General features: G+C 45.1%; 1 protein-coding gene across 3 annotated transcripts in view; it reads left to right on the top strand.

Moving 5' to 3' along the window:
• ADARB1 (adenosine deaminase RNA specific B1) overlaps positions 1 to 19,041 on the top strand; it is a 78,828-nt gene that overhangs the window by 47,986 nt on the left and 11,801 nt on the right. For all 3 annotated transcript variants that reach the window (XM_086751044.1, XM_086751046.1, XM_086751045.1), the window contains 4 exons: positions 6,161 to 6,275; positions 8,691 to 8,859; positions 9,358 to 9,506; positions 10,116 to 10,284. In XM_086751044.1, coding sequence (XP_086607170.1) covers positions 6,161 to 6,275; positions 8,691 to 8,859; positions 9,358 to 9,506; positions 10,116 to 10,284 — 602 coding nt within the window. The remainder of the gene's footprint in view (positions 1 to 6,160; positions 6,276 to 8,690; positions 8,860 to 9,357; positions 9,507 to 10,115; positions 10,285 to 19,041) is intronic.

Raw genomic sequence — 19,041 nt, 5'->3', positions numbered from 1 at the left:
TTAATAAGGGATTTAAGCATTTGTGATGTTCTCAGGTCTTTCTATCTTCTTATTTTTAACTCTAAGAGGTTTTTTTTTTTTTTTACGGAGTGCTTACTCAGGATGTGTAAAGATGTTAAATTTGGAGATAATCCTGAAGTGGGTGAAGTCGCAAACATTGGAGAGTACAGGAATGATGTGAATGAGGATAGGATTTCTTATAACCCATTGACCAAATAAAATTCTAATTGGACTGGGAAAAAAAAAGGAAGCTAGAAGCAGGGAAGGGGAGTAAAAATCCAAATACCAAGTGCTCAGTGGAAATAATAGAAGCCCGGTGTGGTTGTGCCAATGAAGATGTTGGAGTTGAGTGCCTGGGTGGCAGCTTGAAAAACCTGCCTGTAGTTAATTCGTGGTGCCTGGTGAGAAAAAGCGATCGAGCGGGAAGAGTCAGGAGGAGAGAGAATCCCTGCTCCAGTGGTGGTCGTGAGTATCTGCTGAAATGCACATCCACCATCCTATGCCTCCCGATTAGCTGCAGGCGCTGCGGAGGCAATTCGGTGTGGAAATACACATGCAAGCTATCGAGCAGGGCAGAAGGGCAGTTGACATCAGGAATCGGCTTATAAAATGGGCATGGGTGTAATCTTGCGGTCTGTAGAGCGGGTGATCGAGGTGCTGATCCCATGGTTTAATACATTTAAAACCAGTCTCTGCAAAGCAAGCTTATCTGCTTGCTTACAGCTCGACCTTTTGGGAGGGATGAAGCAGCGTTGCCTGCGGTGAGGAAAATCTCTTTGCTGGGCAAGTGAGTTAAAGCCAGTAAGTCACTCGATATGTGCCTCAGGACAGGTGAAAATGCTGAAAAAACTCAGCCTTTGTGGATTTATCACCTTGGCAGCGAGTGTGTTAAAGTGGAAGACGTTATCAGTCTTGCATTATAGGGACCTGCGTCTCCAAAACAAAGGAAATATTTCCAGTGTTAGCTACGCCGTGTAAATCGTTAACCGTCCTCACTTCACCCCCCACCCCTTGATGCAGGGGGGTGTCCTGTGTTCTGCGATAAGCCGCAGGACGTACCAAGGGCTCTAAAATGCGCGTCCTTCAAGTTTGGTTCGTTTCCATGGAGGAAAACTACATGTTTCAGCATACGTATATTGATAAAATTGAGGAGTTTAAGTGGGTGGCTTGTCATAGGTCTGCAGAGCTGGTAGTGATGAGAACTGGAGAAGAGAGTGAAACGGGACCAGTCTTTTAAAATCACTTCTGAAAACGAAGGGGCCACACGTTTATAGATGGAGCGTGGAAGTCGGTGCCACCAGGTTTTTGAACGCTGTAGTGCAAAGTCCAAATCTGATTTCTGTGGCAGTGTTGTTGAGGACTCCACCACAGTAAGAGCCACCGTGGGCCAGGCAAAAGCTCCCTGCATATCATCTCGTCCCCAGTGCCACGTCCCTGCCAGCAGACCCAGCACTGGGAAATGGGAGGTTTGCAGGGGATGCTGGTGCTGACTGAGGCCGTCTCCACCTGTGGAGCCAGTCCTACCGCTGAGCATCGCCTTGGACATCCCGGGAGATGGGACAAGGACATTCTCGGACATCTCAGGAGCAGCGGATGCTCTGTTGGACTTCCCTGTGTCTTCATTTTTGATGTCTTTATCACTCAGAGATAAGTCTCCTAGAGATCACCTGTTTTCTCTCCTTTTTTTCTTTTCCTTTAGATGCTCCCTGCTTCCCAAGGAAGGCTGTGAGGTGAGGGGTCTCACACCTCTGTTGAAGGTGGGATAGTGCTGTCCCTAAAAGAAGCACTCAGACCATTTTCCAAAAACACCTGAGCAAAAGGCATACTGGTGGTAGTACTTCCCCAGTAAATGTGTCTAACCCTCACCACTTTGGATTTTCTCAAGGATTTTCTCAGTCAGAAATTGTGTGTTTCCATCTGAGACTCCCTGATGCGTTGGTTTTTTCCCCATAAATTTCAGCTCTTTCTTGAACTTCTGTAGTCTTTTGGCTTCCACAGCGCCTTGAGCAGTAAGTCCCATTGTTTAGGTACGTACTGTGGGAAGAGTCATCTCGTCTTGTTTGATTCGAATGTACGGCACACATCCTGCTGTGCCCCGGTAAAATGATCTGTGTCCTGATAATAAACTCATTGCCAGCCGCAAGTCACTTGATGACTTTGAGTAAAGTCTGCTGGTCCAGGCTGCCGGCATTGCTGATGGGAAGGAGTTTTCGTCAGACGACAGGAACCTGCTGGTGGAGATACTGTCTTCAGGCCACCGATGGCCTCTGGTAGGAAAACCTCCATATAAGGTTCACCATGGTATTTCACAGATTTCTTCGAAGTATTTACAAAGATAGCTGATTAGTCAGGATGCAATGAGGTGGAAATTAGAGAACTGGAATTGTGAATATTGAAGCTTGAAAATAGAGTTATTTATTTACTTCTAATCATTCACCAAATTGTGTTGCAAATTCAATTTATCCTTTATCCGAATTCAATTTCTTGTGGGCAGACAGTGAAACTAAACATGAAGCCTAAGGAATGGAGCGAGAACCAGTACTGCAAGGGATACTTTCACTTGAAGTGTGATGTTAATCCTGGTTCAACCAGGCTTGGTTCCACCACGCGGGTGATCACCAGTGTTCATCTGGGGTGGTCTCTATGGCCTCCCAAGGTCTTCCTTCAGATCCAGACAGACCCAAACTTCATCAGTTTCAGAATATTTTAAAGCATGGATGGTCAGGGAGGTTCTGCTGCAACATTGCTGCAAGATATATATTAACCAAAATTGGGCCGTATGTGTGGAAGAGAAGTGGATTGACTGTGATTTCATCAGAGAAAGGAACAACGTGCTCAAAATAGCTTTGAGCTCACATGCCTTAATGAGCAAACTCTCAGCTATTTTAGGTCTTTCCTTTTTTTGAAGTACCCAACTTTGAATAATGATTTAATGTGGGAGCGGGGGTAGAGAAACTGCGTCTCAGATGTTAGTGCACTCACTAGGAAGGTGAGACGTGAGTTCAGTTTCTCTTCCAAGCAATATTTATTTATATGAAAGGGAGTAGAGCCGGAATGAGAAGTGAAAGATCCCTACCCAGGCCGGTCAGTGCCCTGGGCTTGATATGGAGACAGCTTCAAGTCCTTGGTTTTGAGGTGGGGACAGCAACAACATCATTTTGGGCCAGTAAGCCTTGTTCCCGGCACTGTAGTGGTCTGTTCCCATCTCTTCTGTGCTCTTCGTGACTCTTAACTATGTTAATGTAATAGACCACCTGGGAGAAAAGTCTTCTAATTTATTGTATGAGTATTCTTATAGAAGACAAAAACCTTAGTAACTAAATCTGTAGACATTTAATAGTGTTTATTCCTCAGCACTCACCTGTTGTCATGCAACTTGGGTATCAAATAGAATAAAATCTCTAATATATCTGCCCATTTTCTGGCAGTGATTTGCCCCCCCTCCTGCTCCCCTGCAGTTCCTCCTGCATTGTTCACATCTCAAGCGGTTGGTTTGTCTCTGCTTAGTCCTTCTTAGCAGCCCTCCCCAGTGTCTGGCTTCGTGTTCATTCAAGGGTTTTTAAGTTTCCTTGCCAGCAGCTTAGTTCCACGCTGTTTGAGACGCAGCACCGTCCCATCCTTCAGTGCCAGCTTACATCTGCCCAGAGAGACTCAGCCGTGTTCTCACTTGTATACCAACACCACAGTTTCCTCTGCTTTGCTTATTATGTGAAAAAATAATCCTTTGGAAAAAGCTAATGCGTCCACCTTGTATGCAAGCAGTCTCCCCAGCTGCTGTTCAAGTTGCCTTTCTGTCAGCAGTATCGGCAGGTAACTTGGCCGTGGGTTTCTCCCCAGAAACATCTGGCAGTTTCCATTCCCACCTCTTGAGGAGAACCTCCTCAAGCCCGCCCTGGTTCCCCCAGCGAACGGGCGATCGCGTGGCTCTGCAGATCAGCCTCCGTTTGGCTGGGTGGGTTGAGGATCTTTGTAGTGAGTTACCTGTGTCCCGTGATCCTGGAAGAAGCGTTCCTACATGCTCACACCTGGCAACCAGTTGATGCAGCATTTTGGAATCACCATTTCTGCTATGCGCTGAACTTTGTGGTTTTGTGTAGCTTTGTGTTGGAGAAGGCTCCTCCAGTTACCAGTCACCGTGCTCACTTTTTTTTTTGGAGAACGGGTGAGCCGTATTATTTATTACCTGGATGGCAAGCCTTTCCGTCAGGCTTTGAAGCCTCTCTGAAGCACGTGTTCTCTTGGTGGATCGGGTCTACCCCTATTGGGAAGGGTTTGTTTCCCTGGTATATTCTGGTGTATTAATTTTCTGTTTCTAAAACCAGGGTCACTCGTCATTTTTCTTTTGTGTATTTACCTTAAAGTTCAGATTTCTGCGATAGGTAAGTACTAGCACAATTAAATGCAGACGTTGCGCTGTGTGGTCGTGGTGCGGTCAGAGCACAGACCGTAACACAGTTTTGGGTCCAGCAGCAAAAAGACCGTGTTTGGAGATCAGTGCCTGAGTAGGCATGTTTGTAGCCTCTCAGCAAAACTGCATTCCTGAAAAATTTCTTAGTCTGTTGCTAAGAATTTCTGAGCTGCGGTCCGTTCAAACGCATCCAGAAAATTTGTATCTGCAATGTCGAGAGTCTTCTGACTCTCCAAGCTGTGCTATTGCAGAACGTTGACCAACACTTGGTGCAGATGTGACCTCGGTCACCACTGACTGCTGGTCGCTGTCTCCAGTCAGGTTCTGGAAAAAGCTGTTGAGCCCTGAAATTGTGTCATATGAGCTTTAATTATCGCTATTATTTCTTTGCTGCTAAAGCTTTTCCAGAAGGAGGTTAACATCGAGAGCTCCTCCGTGTTATTTCTAGGCTGTCGGTTCTCATGAGCATTGTTAAGAAAATGGTGGTGAATCAGACTGGCAGTCTTCTTTTTCATTTCTTTCTTTTCTTTTGACCCTGGCAGTCTGTTTTTAGAACTGATTGTGGTCAAGGGTTCGTACCGTTTTGAGTGGGTGTCCCCACGGTCTGTGTGCTGCTGCCCATCAGCCCTGTTGGGCCCTCTGAAGGAGTGAGAGTGGTGACCTCCTTTCTGTAACTGAGAGCCCAGATATGGCTTATAAACAGAAGACTCCACAAGCCACAAGCGTCCTTTTGGGCTTGACGTAGTTGCGTACATGTGTCCTTCTCAGCACATTGGATGCTCTTGGGTATCTAGGACATCTGCATGGTGCTGGCAGGTATGACACAGGACCTGTGTCCTTCTGGTGTGTCAACTGGTGGGCCAGGTGGTTACCCCAGAACATCTCAGATACTGCTGGGTGCCAACACACCAATCAAGCTCTTTACGCCTGGCGCTCTGAGATAGGGACCTGAGCTCCCTCCTTGGCTGTCCACTCCTTCTCTCCAGCTGCTGGTCCTGGTGCTGGTGGAAGAAGGACAGGGACCGCTCATCACGCCATCTAGCACGTAACTTGCCTTTCTCAGACGCTTCCTTGGGAACAACCAGCTGCACTGGTGATGCTGTTGCATGGATTGCCCTGGTTTTCAGTTTCTTTTCAGGTGAAAATTCAAGAATTTGATCTTGACCCATCTCTTCTAGCTGTTATGGCTCCAGCTGCCTTAAAAATGGCGGGTGAGATCAGCTGCAGCGTTGAACTGCACCATCGTTCAACAAGAGCAGGACTGGAATTTTGAAGTTTTCCTTAATATTGGAAGTTGGCTCCCCTCACAGCCTGACTGACGTTGCTTGCTAACCCTGCTGTCACAACAAGGCTGTGACTGTTATTGTTCACGTTTTCCTGAAGGTGACAGAGATACAGCCTTTCTAATTTTCAGAGAGCTTATTTTGGGTTATATGTTGACATTTTCTATTCCTAAATTTGTGTGTGTCTTATAAAAACGAGAGATAGGGAGAGTTTAATCAGGGTTGAAAACAGATTTGTTCTTATTTATGTAACAGCTAGGCAACGAACTGGACTGTTATAAAAGCTTTACACGTCGGTTTGAGGAGCCTGGTTTTTGCACATCAATCTCCTTGTCAGGTCCGATGTTGAGGTTACTGAAATGATGTGCGTCAAATCATTTAAAAGGGCGAATCTTTATAACCTGATGATGCTGTGACATTTGAATGATTTGTTGAATTTTCTAACGCGCATTTCTGTGTGATCCCCCAGGTTTTAGCTGATGCTGTTGCACGCTTGGTTGTAGATAAATTCAGTGATTTGACAGAAAATTTCACGTCTCCGCATGCACGTAGAAAAGTCCTTGCTGGAATTGTCATGACAACAGGTAAAGAAAAAAAAAAGTACTATTTTAACTGCTTACATATGAGAGCTCTGTTTGCATTCTAGGAAACTGCCTTTTTTTCAGTCAACCAGTATTGAAATACATTTTTACTGTTTAATCTTCACTAGATGTAGCAATTAAATCCTGGCTAAAGATAATGAAAGAAAACCTACACCTGCGAGTACTTCTTTTTCCAAGGAGTTCTTGTCTTTTGCCTGATGGAGCCATCTGAGATAACTCACGGTCTACAAAATACCTGTACCTTTTAAAACTAATTGTGCAACTTTGGACAGTAAATCTGAAATAAATTTTAATACATCGGTCACACAGATGGCATTCTTGGGTTTTTGGCATATTATGTAAGAAATTATACTTGCTTTTCAAGTTTTTAAGGTTTTACACTTTGTTAGAGTTATTCCTGCTATATTTTATTCTTAGTGCTTTGTGTCTCAGTCATTTTAGTAAAAATATCAGAAGACAGCAGCTTATGTTTTGGCAGCTGACACCGGTGTGCATGTGGTTCTCCGACGGCTGACACGAGATCCGTGCTCTGCCAGATCACCCAAACCAGTGAAGTTCTGCCCTAAGCTGCAACAATGCTGCTGCTGAATTTTCCTCAGGCTGAGATTTGTCTCGGTCTTCAATCCATCTGAACCCTTGGTGGGATGTTCATTTTGGGCCCGTCATGAAATGTTAGTTGTACGAGTCAGGCGGACATCTGTGGTAGGCTGATTCTGGCCAGCAGTCAAACACCCACCCAGCCGCTCACTCGTTGGCCTCTCCTGAGGCATGGGGAGAAAATGGGAAGGAGGACGAGAAGACTTATGAGTAGACAAACGCCAAAACCTCAAACATCCTCTCTTTCTTTCCCTGAGCTCTTATTGCTGAGCACAGCAGTTACGGTGTGGGGTATCTCTTGGTCACTGTCACTCAGCTGTTCCCTCTGGGTCTCTTGTCCACCTCTTGTCCTCCTCCCAGTCTCTTGCACACTGGTCTTTGGGAGGTTTGGAGAGAAAGCTTGATGCTCCTTAAGCACTGCTCAGTGAGAGCCAGAACGTTGGTGTAGTGCCTACACCATTTTAGCCCCAAATGTAAAGCACTGTGAGGACCATGCTGTAGTTTTATTTAATACATTTTGGGATATTTAATGAGTTTTTGTTGTAATTACAGTCTTGTGTCCACAATTCCCAGGTGAGCCGTGTGATGAAAGAATTCAGACTTAATTAACATGTGAATACATTTTGATTAACTGAAGAAGCAGCTTTCACAGAATTAGCAATCACCTGTGCATGGATAGGTGTCCGGGATTAGATGCCCCCGTTGCACACCTTGTGTGGTAGAGCGAAGCGGCTCGCTGCTTCTCCTCCATGATGCTCTCCTCCCGCCCTGGGGCGGGACTCAGGTTCATTTTTTTTTTAAGGCCATAAGCTCGAACAGTCCATGTCTCAAATACCTTTTTAATTACTCAGTTACCAATTCCTATGCTAATTACTCATTACGCCCCTTATACCCGCACTGCTGTCGTGCAGCCCAGGGTATGGGAGGATCCTCGGTGCTCGGGGTGCCTTGAAACTGGTTTTTCTGCTTTGCCATATCGCAGTAACTGTTCTGTGGAAGAAAGACAGCAGAAGGCGTTTGGCAGGGCTTGGCTGCTGTCTGCCTCTGGTGAGGCCTTGAGAGCTTCAGAGGAACTAGTGTGGCTTGTCAGGGCTTTTTTTTTCTGGAGGGATGTAACATTTTGACCTGTCCTTCTGAATTTATGCAGCTGACCTTTTTTTTTTTCCCCTTCGTATGTCTGATAAAGACGGTCCTCTGTATAGAAGACATTCAGAATATTTTTTAAATTCTATTGTATGGAATTATTTAGTGTCAAGAACTACACTCCTAGAAGTGTTATACTGCTGATAAGCTTTACAGTGGTTTAAGCATTTAAACTTCTCCATTCCCTAGTCTAACCTTCCTGTTGTTGGCTTCATACCCTTCCATAACAGTTCCTGTTTTAATAAATCGGTGCCTTTCAGACTTCTGAAGTTGCTGTGAGTATCTGCATCGGTGTCCAGAAGGTACATCCTGGAAGCTAGATGGCTGCCTGGGGCTCAGGAAAAAAAGCGCCGTCTTTGCAGCTCTGGCTTTAATAACTGTTCGTGAAGCAGCAATTTTTCCCTGCAGGTTTTCAGTTTCTAACTCATCTGAACTCCAATGTGAAGAACTCACAAGAACCATAGATGGTGCTAGTATAGGGAGAGTATGGCTGAGCGAAGCTTTTGCTTTAAAGAAAGTATCAGAAGAAAAAAACTTTTTTTCTTTAAAAGAAGCAAATGAAAAAAAAAAAAAGGAGCCTTGTTTAGGTTGTGCAGGAAGAGCACTTGCTAGGTTATTTGTGATTTTAATTGCATCTTCTGAAATTTTGTTTTGCAGGTACGGATGTGAAAGATGCCCTGGTAATAAGTGTTTCCACGGGAACAAAATGTATCAACGGTGAATACATGAGTGATCGTGGTCTTGCGTTAAATGATTGCCATGCGGAAATTGTATCTCGCCGGTGCCTGCTTAAATTTCTGTATACACAACTTGAGCTTTACCTAAGGTGAGCTGGAGGAAAAAGGACGATGAGCTGAAAAGGTGTCTGTGTATAACATCTGTCTTAATTATTTCAATGGGAAACACTTGTCCTGTTGCATTAGGATGTTTAATTGAGAACTCAGGCCCTTTGCCCTGAAGTTTGACTTTAACGAAACATGTATTCAGTTAGGTGTCAGTCATGAGAAGGGAGGGCAGAAAACTTAATTGGGAACCGTTCTGTAAACTGGAAACATGTAAAGCAAAATAATCTCAAGTGGGCTAAAGGGTGGTGATGCTTCATTGCCTGGTAAGTGCCTGAAAGCTCTTGACATCTGGGGATGTCAAGGGCTCTATTTCTTGTCTCGATGGTCTTTTAATTTTGTTATTTGTAATAACTGTTAGATTTATACTGTAAAATTTCCAAACATTCTGTGCTTGGTTTTAATGCCTATTAAGACAGCCCAGCTTATGGTTATTTCCATGTTAATGTCAATTTTGACTCTAGCTTTATTCTCTGTTTCAGCAATAAAGAAGATCAACAAAAATCCATTTTTATCAAATCGGAGCGAGGCGGGTTTAAGCTGAAGGAGAATGTGCAGTTTCATCTCTATATCAGCACATCTCCTTGTGGCGACGCTAGGATTTTCTCACCACACGAAGCAGCACAAGAGGGTACGACAGCAGCCCTGCTCCAGCAAGGCGGTTTGAAGTATTCTTTGAGGATGTACAGGTGGCACAGTTAAAATTTAGATGTCTTCTTTCCTTGTAGTGTAGATGTGTGTTAGACAAAGATATCTCTCAAAAAATACCTGAGCTGTTCTTCCTGTGTGGTAGAAGTTAAGCACAGACTGGTCCACCATGTGGTCTTGAAGAGGCTGAATGCTAGCTGAGATAAGCCAGTGGTTTAGCCAGTATTATACAGAACTAACTGAATGGTTTCACTGTTTCCATCTTTTAACGGTGGTTTTCTGCCTGTCCCTTTCTTGATCTGTCCGTCAACTTCACTCTAAGGCTGTGACGCACAGAGCAGAACTGAAGAGCTGCCTGCTGTGTACTGCTCCTGCGTGGAAAGCTTGGGTTAATTGCGAGCGGGTTTAAGAAGACAGTATTTGTGAGAGATGTCTGGTGCTGTACCTAGTTTGCAAGGAGCGATAGAAATCGTTACGCAAGCCAGCAGTTACACAGGCAAATACCTTTAGTCGACTCTTTTTACTGTAATGCTATCTGCAAAAGACTTTAAGAATGCTTCTCAGCTGATCGTAAGCGATTTTTGTCATTTAGATCAAGGCGACAGGCATCCAAACCGCAAAGCAAGAGGACAGCTACGGACAAAAATAGAATCTGGGGAAGGGACCATCCCCGTGCGCTCTACTACCACTATCCAGACGTGGGATGGCGTGTTGCAAGGAGAAAGGCTACTTACCATGTCCTGCAGCGACAAGATAGCGAGGTGAGATGGCGAAGGGGTGGTTTCTCTGCTCTTGCTCTTTATTGCTGAACAAGAAAGGGGGGTTGTGTGATACCTGCAGCGATACCTAACTTAGATGTAGCCTGGGGGTGGCTGTAACGCCAGTGATAAAGCTCCGATTCTTCACCTGCAGTTGGTGTCAGACCTTCTGCTGGCTTCAGAAGCAAGGTGAAATAATTATCTGTCATTCCAGACGGCAGCTTTGTTTGGCATTTATATCACTGGGAGACAGCAGAGGAATGCTTCCCCCACCCCCCCCAGAAGTATAGCATTATCAGAACAGTGCAATAAATATGTTGCGTTCATTATATTTGGATAACTTCTGATGATGATGGTATACGTCCCTGCCCTGTCCCTGGAAGTGTTCAAGGCCAGGTTGGATGGGGCTTTGAGCGCTCTGGTCCAGCTGAAGGTGTCCCTGCCCAGGGCAGGGGGGTTGGACTGGATGGCCTTTAAAGGTCCCTTCCCACCCAAGCCAGTCTGTGAAACTGTGATATCAAAGATACATATATTTTTCATGGATATATTTAGATTTGTATTATTTTATTCAGGGAAAAAGTGTTCCAGTTAAAATAATCTTAATTGATGGGCACTTTTAATTTTTAACTTTAGAATTAATTGTAGTTTAAATATTTTTATTGTCATGAAATACTTTGTTTCCAACACTAGTGCTTTTATTCAATTCCATCTTTATTGTCCTTTTTGACAAACACTGAAAGATTTTTTTTTTTTGTCCAAAATCATAAATTGACACATGATTACCCCCCTAAAAAATTTAGCAGCAGTGTCCTTTAACAAGTATCAGAAGTATGGGCGAGTTGCAACATCATTTTTTGGAATGAGTCTGTGTCTTTGCAGCCTCTGTCTTCTTGCGAAATAGATGAGAAATGCAAAGTTTTTCAGCTGATTATGTTTTAGTTATTTTGAAAAATTAAAATAGCTCTGCTGTTTTGTCAAGTCACAGTTAGCCTGATTCAAAATTTGACGGGTATTAAGTTGGAACTGTTCTTGTGAACTGCGTATGCCAAATCAGAGATACAGGAGGAGGGTTATGTAATGGCTGTGTTCCTCTAGTCTTGTCTCAAGTAATCAGCATCTCTACTGAAGGAAGCCCTTTTCCTTCAGTTTTAATCCCCCTAACGTAAATGGATAGGGCCTTTCAGAAGCTAGGACAGAGGGTTGTTGAAAGGTAATTCTACACAAATGACATTTCAGTTTCTTTTATAATATTTTCAATAAAATTCACCAAATAATAAATGTCCAGGTTCATGCCAGGGACTTCTCCCAGCCACCCAACATGGTAATTGTGCCACATTCGCTTGACTTCTTTTATCAAATCGTCATTGCTGTTAGTGCAAATAAAACAAAAAATGAAGAGGGCTGTTGAGCTAGAACACACTTGACTATTTTGTTGATTTTGTGTGATGCAGAACAGAATCCATCTCTTGCTTGCGTAGCTAGCTGTCACCTCTCCTTGGGGCTAATGGGAATAATTTTGTTTGTGCCAGTGAAGGAAGCAAATAGAACCCTTTGACACAGAACAAAGACTGTATGACGGGTAAGGAGGCCCAAATTTTCATATTCTTTTTCTTTTCTTTTCTTTTCTTTTTTTTTTTTTTTTTTTTCACATCTCCCTGACACTTATGACCGTGTTTTGTCCATTTACATTTGAAAGAATGCGTTGCTCTCTAGCGTCCAGCCATCAGTCTTCCAGTATGCCTGAGCCCTGGGAATTTCCACTGGGCTTTCCCAAAGCTTCACAGTCCCAGCCTGGAAAAGACGTGGATAAATTCAGGGTACAGGATTGCACAAGCACAAGCAGGAAAACTCCTTGTATCTGAACAGCCTGGATTATGTGTATAATCCAAGCTGTTACTTCCAGCCTCTGAACGCTGCCTAGCACCCTCCTGAGCCTGGTAGGAACATCCAAGAAAAATTGGAAAGGGCACGAGTGTCATCCCATTTGGGTCCAATGCATTAGAACAGGATTATCCTAGCGTGTTAGTGCCTGGCGGCACTGCAGTACGGTGCCAGGGTGGTTTCTGTGACCAGAGTAACTGTTTTGTGACATTAATACATGTGCATTTGTTTTAAACGTATCCTCACCTTTTCCTATGGTACTTTAGGGTGTCTATTTTTGTCATTCACCTTTTGATGTGTTTTTCTGCCCACATTCATTTTAAGCTTTTTACCTTCAAGTAATTACTTAACTTCTCATGAAACGTTCCAGTTGTGGCTATTGTATGGCTGAAAAGAGCAAATTTTTTTTTTCAGCCCATTTGATTGGTAGGAAGGCTGTAGGAACTGAGAAGAGCTTTAGGTTGAGTTGTTAAAGGGGAAGTCACAGGTGCTTTTCTACTCTAAAGAAGGGAAAATATTATTTCTAATATTCTTTTGTGTGAAAGAACATCACATGCTTGTGCACTGGCCTCACTTTGTGCTTATTCCGAGTGGGAAATCCAAATGGAAGTTTGTAAGTCAATGTTTCTCTTTATTTCCCCACTGGCTTTGTCTTCTTGACCCTACCACCTCGTTTTTTGGAACTTGCACAAACACATCTTAAAATCCTACGTGTGCTCACTAAAGGCTGCATGTTCTGCGGCAGTGTCCGTGCTCATCCATCTGTCTTTGAGTTTGGGAGTTATTTCTAAGTGGCAAGCTCTGTGATGGAGCCAGCGTGGGTTTCTGAACAGCACTACGAAGAGCAGTTCGCCTCACCAGTTCTTGACCCAAGTGACAGTGGCCGATGTGAACGTATTCATTTTGATACGTGGTGGCTGTGTGACTCCTAGGTAAAAAACCTGGGGGAACATGGTAGGAAAACACTACCCAAGGTGCAGCATCTAAATAACCAGGCGTAAGCATCGTGTAACCTCTCAAACCAGTGACCTGAGTCTTGACACTGGTATGCAGCAAATCCAGGCAACACTAGAAAAGCTGGGGAAAGTCAGAGCTGTCTGGTTGCCAGCTCGTCACATGCCAACTACAAGGGAAAACAGATTTTCTTGTCTGTAATTGCAAATATGACCTCAGGATAAATAAAAGGATGTTTGCAAGAAGTGCTACTGTCAAAGGCCATGGTCTACTTGCACTTACTGATTTATAGCATGGGCTGCTGACCGAGTCACTTGATGTAAAAGAAGCTGTGACTCCACTCCACCTAAAGATGTTGCTGCCTGTTTATGCTGTGGCTCGTGAAAGACACCGGCTGGTCATAGAGATTCAGTTAATCTCTTAAGGAAACAGAGAGAAATCACATTTAAACTCAGAAAAGAAACCAGATTGCAGTTAGCCGAATGAAGCCAGCTTGCCCGTTCGTTCTGCCAGGTGATGAGAGTGAAGCCCGGCGAGATGGGTGTCCACAGCAAGCAGATCATGACCTGCCCAGTGCAGGTCTGAGATGAAGCTGAGCAGCCGAAGTGTCCCTGCACGTGAATGATGGACCACAGCGAACGTGGTTGCAGACAGACAAATGATTGTCACTGAAATGCAGAGGTGGAGGCCGCCACGGGGCTCTGCAAGCATCCCTGGGGTTGCTGCTGGCCTCAAACTTGGCCTTGGAAACCAGAAATGCGTAGGAAAGCCCACGAGTGCAGCTACTGCGAACACGAGCGCCTTCTGTTCAGAGCTAGCGGTAGCCCCCGCATCTGCATCTACAAAGACATCTTCCAATGTCTTTGTAGTTAGAAGCAAGTTGCCCCACGTCTTGGATGCACAGTGGTCACGGGGAGCTCGCGGTTGACGTTGCACTTCAGAAGACCTTGACTGGTGTCGCGGTAAGCCAAGCCTGCCTTTGGGATTACTCCTGGAGAGCGCTGCCATCTGAGCTGTGTACCGCTTGCCATCGCTTGCAAGTAAAAGATTGTCATAAATGAAGTGCCTACTAAATAATTTCCCCTTGTTCATAGTCATTGCTGTTTATAAATCATATCGATAAGAGCAGCAGTGTGAATCGTAAAGACTTGTTGGTGTCAGATTTCGCAGTCTATCATAAAAATAACTTCATTTTTTCAACAGCAAACAGTTTTGGTCGTTGCAGGAAACTTAATTTTCCTGCGATGAATTCTGACACCGGTTCCACGTGCACGCCATTGTAAATGCAAGGTTTAGTGACTCACCTTCTCCGTACGGCGCTCTGCAGAAAAAATTTTGAGTGGTACTACGACGTTTGATATTAACGTCAAGCTCTATTGCTACCTGCTGTTAGGCTCCCCTCATTTCCGTGTTTTCTGTAAAATAGTGCATATAACAGAATTTCTGTGCTGTTTAGGTTTTGGAAAGTTCAGAGGAGAGTTTTCACCCAAAACATGTATTTTCAACCTGTTTATTTATTTTATTTTATTTTTTTTTTGTCAAGAGGTGCGCTAGCACACTGCGGTGTTGCTGCAGAGTTCAATTTTACTGCCCTTTTCGTATATCAAGAGCTGTGAAATCAGCTGTATGTCTTGAAGAAATCAGTAGGCCTTTGAGGAATCCACTGTAGGCACCTTTGCCTCTGAGCAGACGGTAGTCTAAAGCAGAAACGTGACAACACAGCAAGGAAGAGAGGACTTCTCTTGGTTTGGTGTCCATCTCTGTTTTCTCTGCCCTCACTTTTTAATGCAGTGTGAGCTCTAGTCTGTAATGGCGGTGAGATGTAGTGATTGGAAGGAGCATTTCTCCAGAGGCTCAAGCACAAGGTTACTTCGTGGACGAGGTAGAGGACATGACAAAATCTTGGTGGCAGGGACAATTTGGTCTTTTGTAGCTAAGCTAAACTGAACTGCAGAGCAACGTGGGGATACAAGGCACCCTGAGCTGTATTCCCAGGGATACATTGCAGCAGCTTTTCGGAACTGAAGTGGGTTTTGGTTGGCACCTGAAATTTTTCAGACTGCTGAATTTTTCATGCTAACAAAAATACTCAATGAAAAGCAGAATTTTAATATAAGAAAAAGACTTCATCAAAAAAGATGATCTGCTGGTACAACTTCGATGGAAATTTCTCAAAATAATAAACCCAATACCAAATAAGAGAGCTGTATCTAATTACAGAATCACAGGATGGTTTGGGTGGGAAGGGACCTTCAAAGCCCATCCAGTCCAACCCCCCTGCCAGGAGCAGGGACATCTCCAACCAGATCAGGTTGCTCAGAGCCCCGGCCAACCTGGCCTGGAATGTTTCCAGGGATGGGGCATCCACCGCCTCTCTGGGCAACCTGGGCCAGTGTCCCACCACCCTCAGCGTAAAATTTTTTTTCCTAATATGTAATGTAAATCTACCTCCCTCTGTTTTAAAACCGTTACCCCTCATCCTGTCACAGCAGGCCCTGCTGAACAGTCTCTCCCCATCTTTCCTGCAGCCCCCTTTAGGCACTGGGAGGCCGCTCTCAGGTCTCCCTGGAGCCTCCTCTTCTCCAGGCTGAACAGCCCCAGCTCTCTCAGCCTGGCCTCACAGCAGAGGTGCTCATCATCTGCGTGGCCTCCTCTGGACCCTCTCCAGCTGGTCCACGTCCTTCCCATGTTGGGGGCTACAGGTGGGGTCTCACCAGAGCGGAGCAGAGGGGCAGAATCCCCTCCCTCGACCTGCTGGGGATGCAGCCCAGGATGCTGTTGGCCTTCTGGGCCGCAAGGGCACATTGCCGGCTCATGTTGAGCTTCTCGTCCACCAGCACTCCCAAGTCCTTCTCCTCGGGGCTACTGTTGATCCATTCCCCGCCCAGCCTGGATTTGTGCCTGGGATTGCCATGACCCAGGTGCAGGATCTTGCACTTGGCCTGGCTCAACTTCATGAGGTTGGCACGGGCCCACCTCTCCAGCCTGTCAAGGTCAAATGCATTTATGTATTGTTTCTTCCTCACAGCAAACAGTGAGTATAGGAATATATGAAATAATGAGTTTAGAGAGGAATAATAAGGAGTTACTGAAAGGATACACACTATATGTTGGTCAGGCCAGATGTAATTTGTTGCTCCTCACTCAGATTGCTCCATCTTGCATCATTTTGCTCAACAGAGTGGCCCCGCTGAAATCAATAAGACTATCTGCAGGAAAAGGTATTGTTTGTCCAGGGCCTGTTTCCTTTCTAAAAGCAAGCTAACTCTCATCTGGAATTGGGAGTGTGCTTTCGGTGGTGTGTTCTCTGATGGAGAAGGTGTTTCAGGAGACTCCCAGCACCCACGCCCAGGTGCTGCGTCCCGCCTGCGCCCTGCCTCTCGGTGATGGTCCCGCAGTTATTTGTGGAGCGGTGCTGTAAACCAGATTATAGAAACTGCCTCTTCGAAATACAAGGCCAGGGAGTTTTTTAGGGTTTTCTTTTGGTTTTGTGGGGTTTTTTTTGGTTTTTAAATTGAGTGATGTCACTGACCTGACTCTGTGGAGAGCTGTAGGAGCAATAAAATCAGCAGGCTGAGGAGGATGACGGTCGTGATAGACAGAGTCGTCTTCAGTCAGGCTTGGTGCTGGGGAAATTATGGGGTGCACAGTATACTTTGGCTGTCATCCTCCTTATGTTTTTTAACTGTTTGGAGCTGATTGGTGGCTAGTTAATCAGATGAAGTTACAATTTATTTTCCGTTGTCCCAGAAAAGCAGCAGTAGCTCATACATGTAGTGATGGGAACACTGAGCCTCCTCATCCAGGTGCCCTTGGGGTGTGTTGAGCCATTGTGGTGTGTCAGCTGGCCTCTCTGAAGAAAAAGGAGAGCTGTGGTTTTGATTTGCAGCTTTTGTTTCCCTTTTCATGCCTGAAGTACTTTTCTAATTATTGCTAGAAGAGCTTTAGAAATTTTGTTGCCTCATCAGCCATGGTAGGGCTTAACCATCACCTCAAGGTGTGAACCAGAGGGAGTGGTGACTCTGAATGGTCTGCTGTTTCACAAAAGGCAGCTCAGAGTGCAAAGCCGGTTCAGGATGAGTAAACACGGCTTTGTTTGAACTTTCGGGGACCACATCAGGTTGCTTTTGCTTTTCCGTGCGCTGTGCATCACTTAGGGGATGACAGAGTTGACACTGATACAGCACGCTGCTGAACACGTGGCTGGCGGTGGGCCGCAGGTATCCCCGTCTGCACCAGCTTCCCTGGCATTAGATGGCCGAGTCAGTGGTGGAGAGCTCTTCAGCCCAACCACCCTGGTTGTACTCGGCTGCTGAGTAAATCACCGCTGCCTGTAATGAGATCTAGGCCCCCAGCTCAAATCAAGGCACGTGCTGGCAGTCTGGGCCTAAATCCTGTGGCTCGTGCTTTACTCCAATATACATGCTTGTATTTTAAATGCCAGTGTTATTTTGAAGTTTTATAAAGGTTGGGGAAGAAAATTCTTGTAGTAACATAAAACCAGAACACTCAGAATATGCAAAATGCTGTCATAAGAGGCACTGGGTTTATGCTCAGCTAAGACAAGCGTGTGAGATTTTTCCAGTGAGAAGTTTTGCCTTGCAGGGGGTCTCCCTGCCTGCTGAGGTGTTCTTTGCCTTCCGCACATCTCTTGTCTCCACGCCTTCCTTCAGGCATTTCGGTATCGCAGCATTCCTGGACTTTGTGCTTCGGTGCTTTTCTCTCTTGCAAACGTGGTGCCATTTCCCTGCTTTAATGGTGAGAAAAGATAGTGCCTGGGTGCAGTCTGCTCTGTGGTCTGCCCAGTAAGACTGGACCCAAGGTCAGGTCCTTTTACGTGGGTGCTCTGCGTTTTTGCCCGTTTAGATTTAAACTGCTGAATTAGCGATGGGAGAGTTGTCTTCCGTCATCGCTTTCTTGAGCCATCCCGTGCTCCTGAATGAGTACAGGGTCTGTGTCCGCTCTAGTGCAGTGTGGAAGCTTTCATTTCTGTGTTATAAACTCTGTCTAAGCCTTGGAACGTTTGAGTTTGTAAGCTGGATTTAAGTCGCTTCAGTTACTTAATTCTTTTCTGGTACTATTTTTAATGTGAAGAAAAAAAAAAATTCTTTGCTTAATTGTTTCACAGGAGAGGCCACACTGACTGTAATAAAGTTTTCTGTAATAAATTTTTCTCCTTCTGCTCTGCACCTCACGGTTTGTAGTGAAATACAGAATTTGGCCCATTAACTTCAAACGAAGTTGTGGTTTCGGTAAACTGTAGTACTGGATTGACAGCATTTGTCGGCGTGCGTTCTGTCCATCTGGTGCCTGTGGCCTTTTGAGAACTGCTGTGTGGTAGCTGCTTCTCGGTTTATATCTATAAAGGTTGTTTGCAGTGTACCTGCGGCTGGAAGTGAGAAACACGGCGTGACGTAAAGAAGTACAGTATCAAAAAAGGAACAGCAAGAAAGTCTCTGCACAGTCCTTCCTTTTACCTCTGTGACAGAGCTGCAGAACTTCACTTGGGTTTCATGTTTGTCTCTGCGTTACTGCCAGTTCCTGATATTATCTATAGAAACATATACTTGTATATGTTCTTTCATTATAACAATTGAAATTTGAAGCTGGTATTGTAGACCTAGCCACCATCCAGCCCTGCCTAATCAATATCAAGGGCTTGAGACTTCGGCTGTAGGAGTGGTTTCCGCAAACCTTGTCCTTGCAGCAAGCCAGCTGCTCTCAATCCAGCGCTCGTGAGCACGTGCCGCAGTGGTAAATGTGATGCAGCACACCCCGCTCAGTCACAGAGTAGCTTTTGTAATAGCTCTTCGTACAGTTCACCTTGCAGAAGCTTGTTCAGGTGTCCACACTCCTCCTCCTCTTTTAATCAAAATCATTTTCTGTGCCGGAGAAGGTCGCCAAGTGTGGGAGGAAGCAGCAAAA

The sequence above is a fragment of the Chlamydotis macqueenii genome, chromosome 6, assembly GCF_036417535.1.
Source record: "Chlamydotis macqueenii isolate bChlMac1 chromosome 6, bChlMac1.mat, whole genome shotgun sequence".
Lineage (NCBI taxonomy): Eukaryota > Metazoa > Chordata > Aves > Otidiformes > Otididae > Chlamydotis > Chlamydotis macqueenii.
Note: the sequence above shows the minus strand (reverse complement) of the source record. Positions and strands in the feature narration are given on the sequence as shown.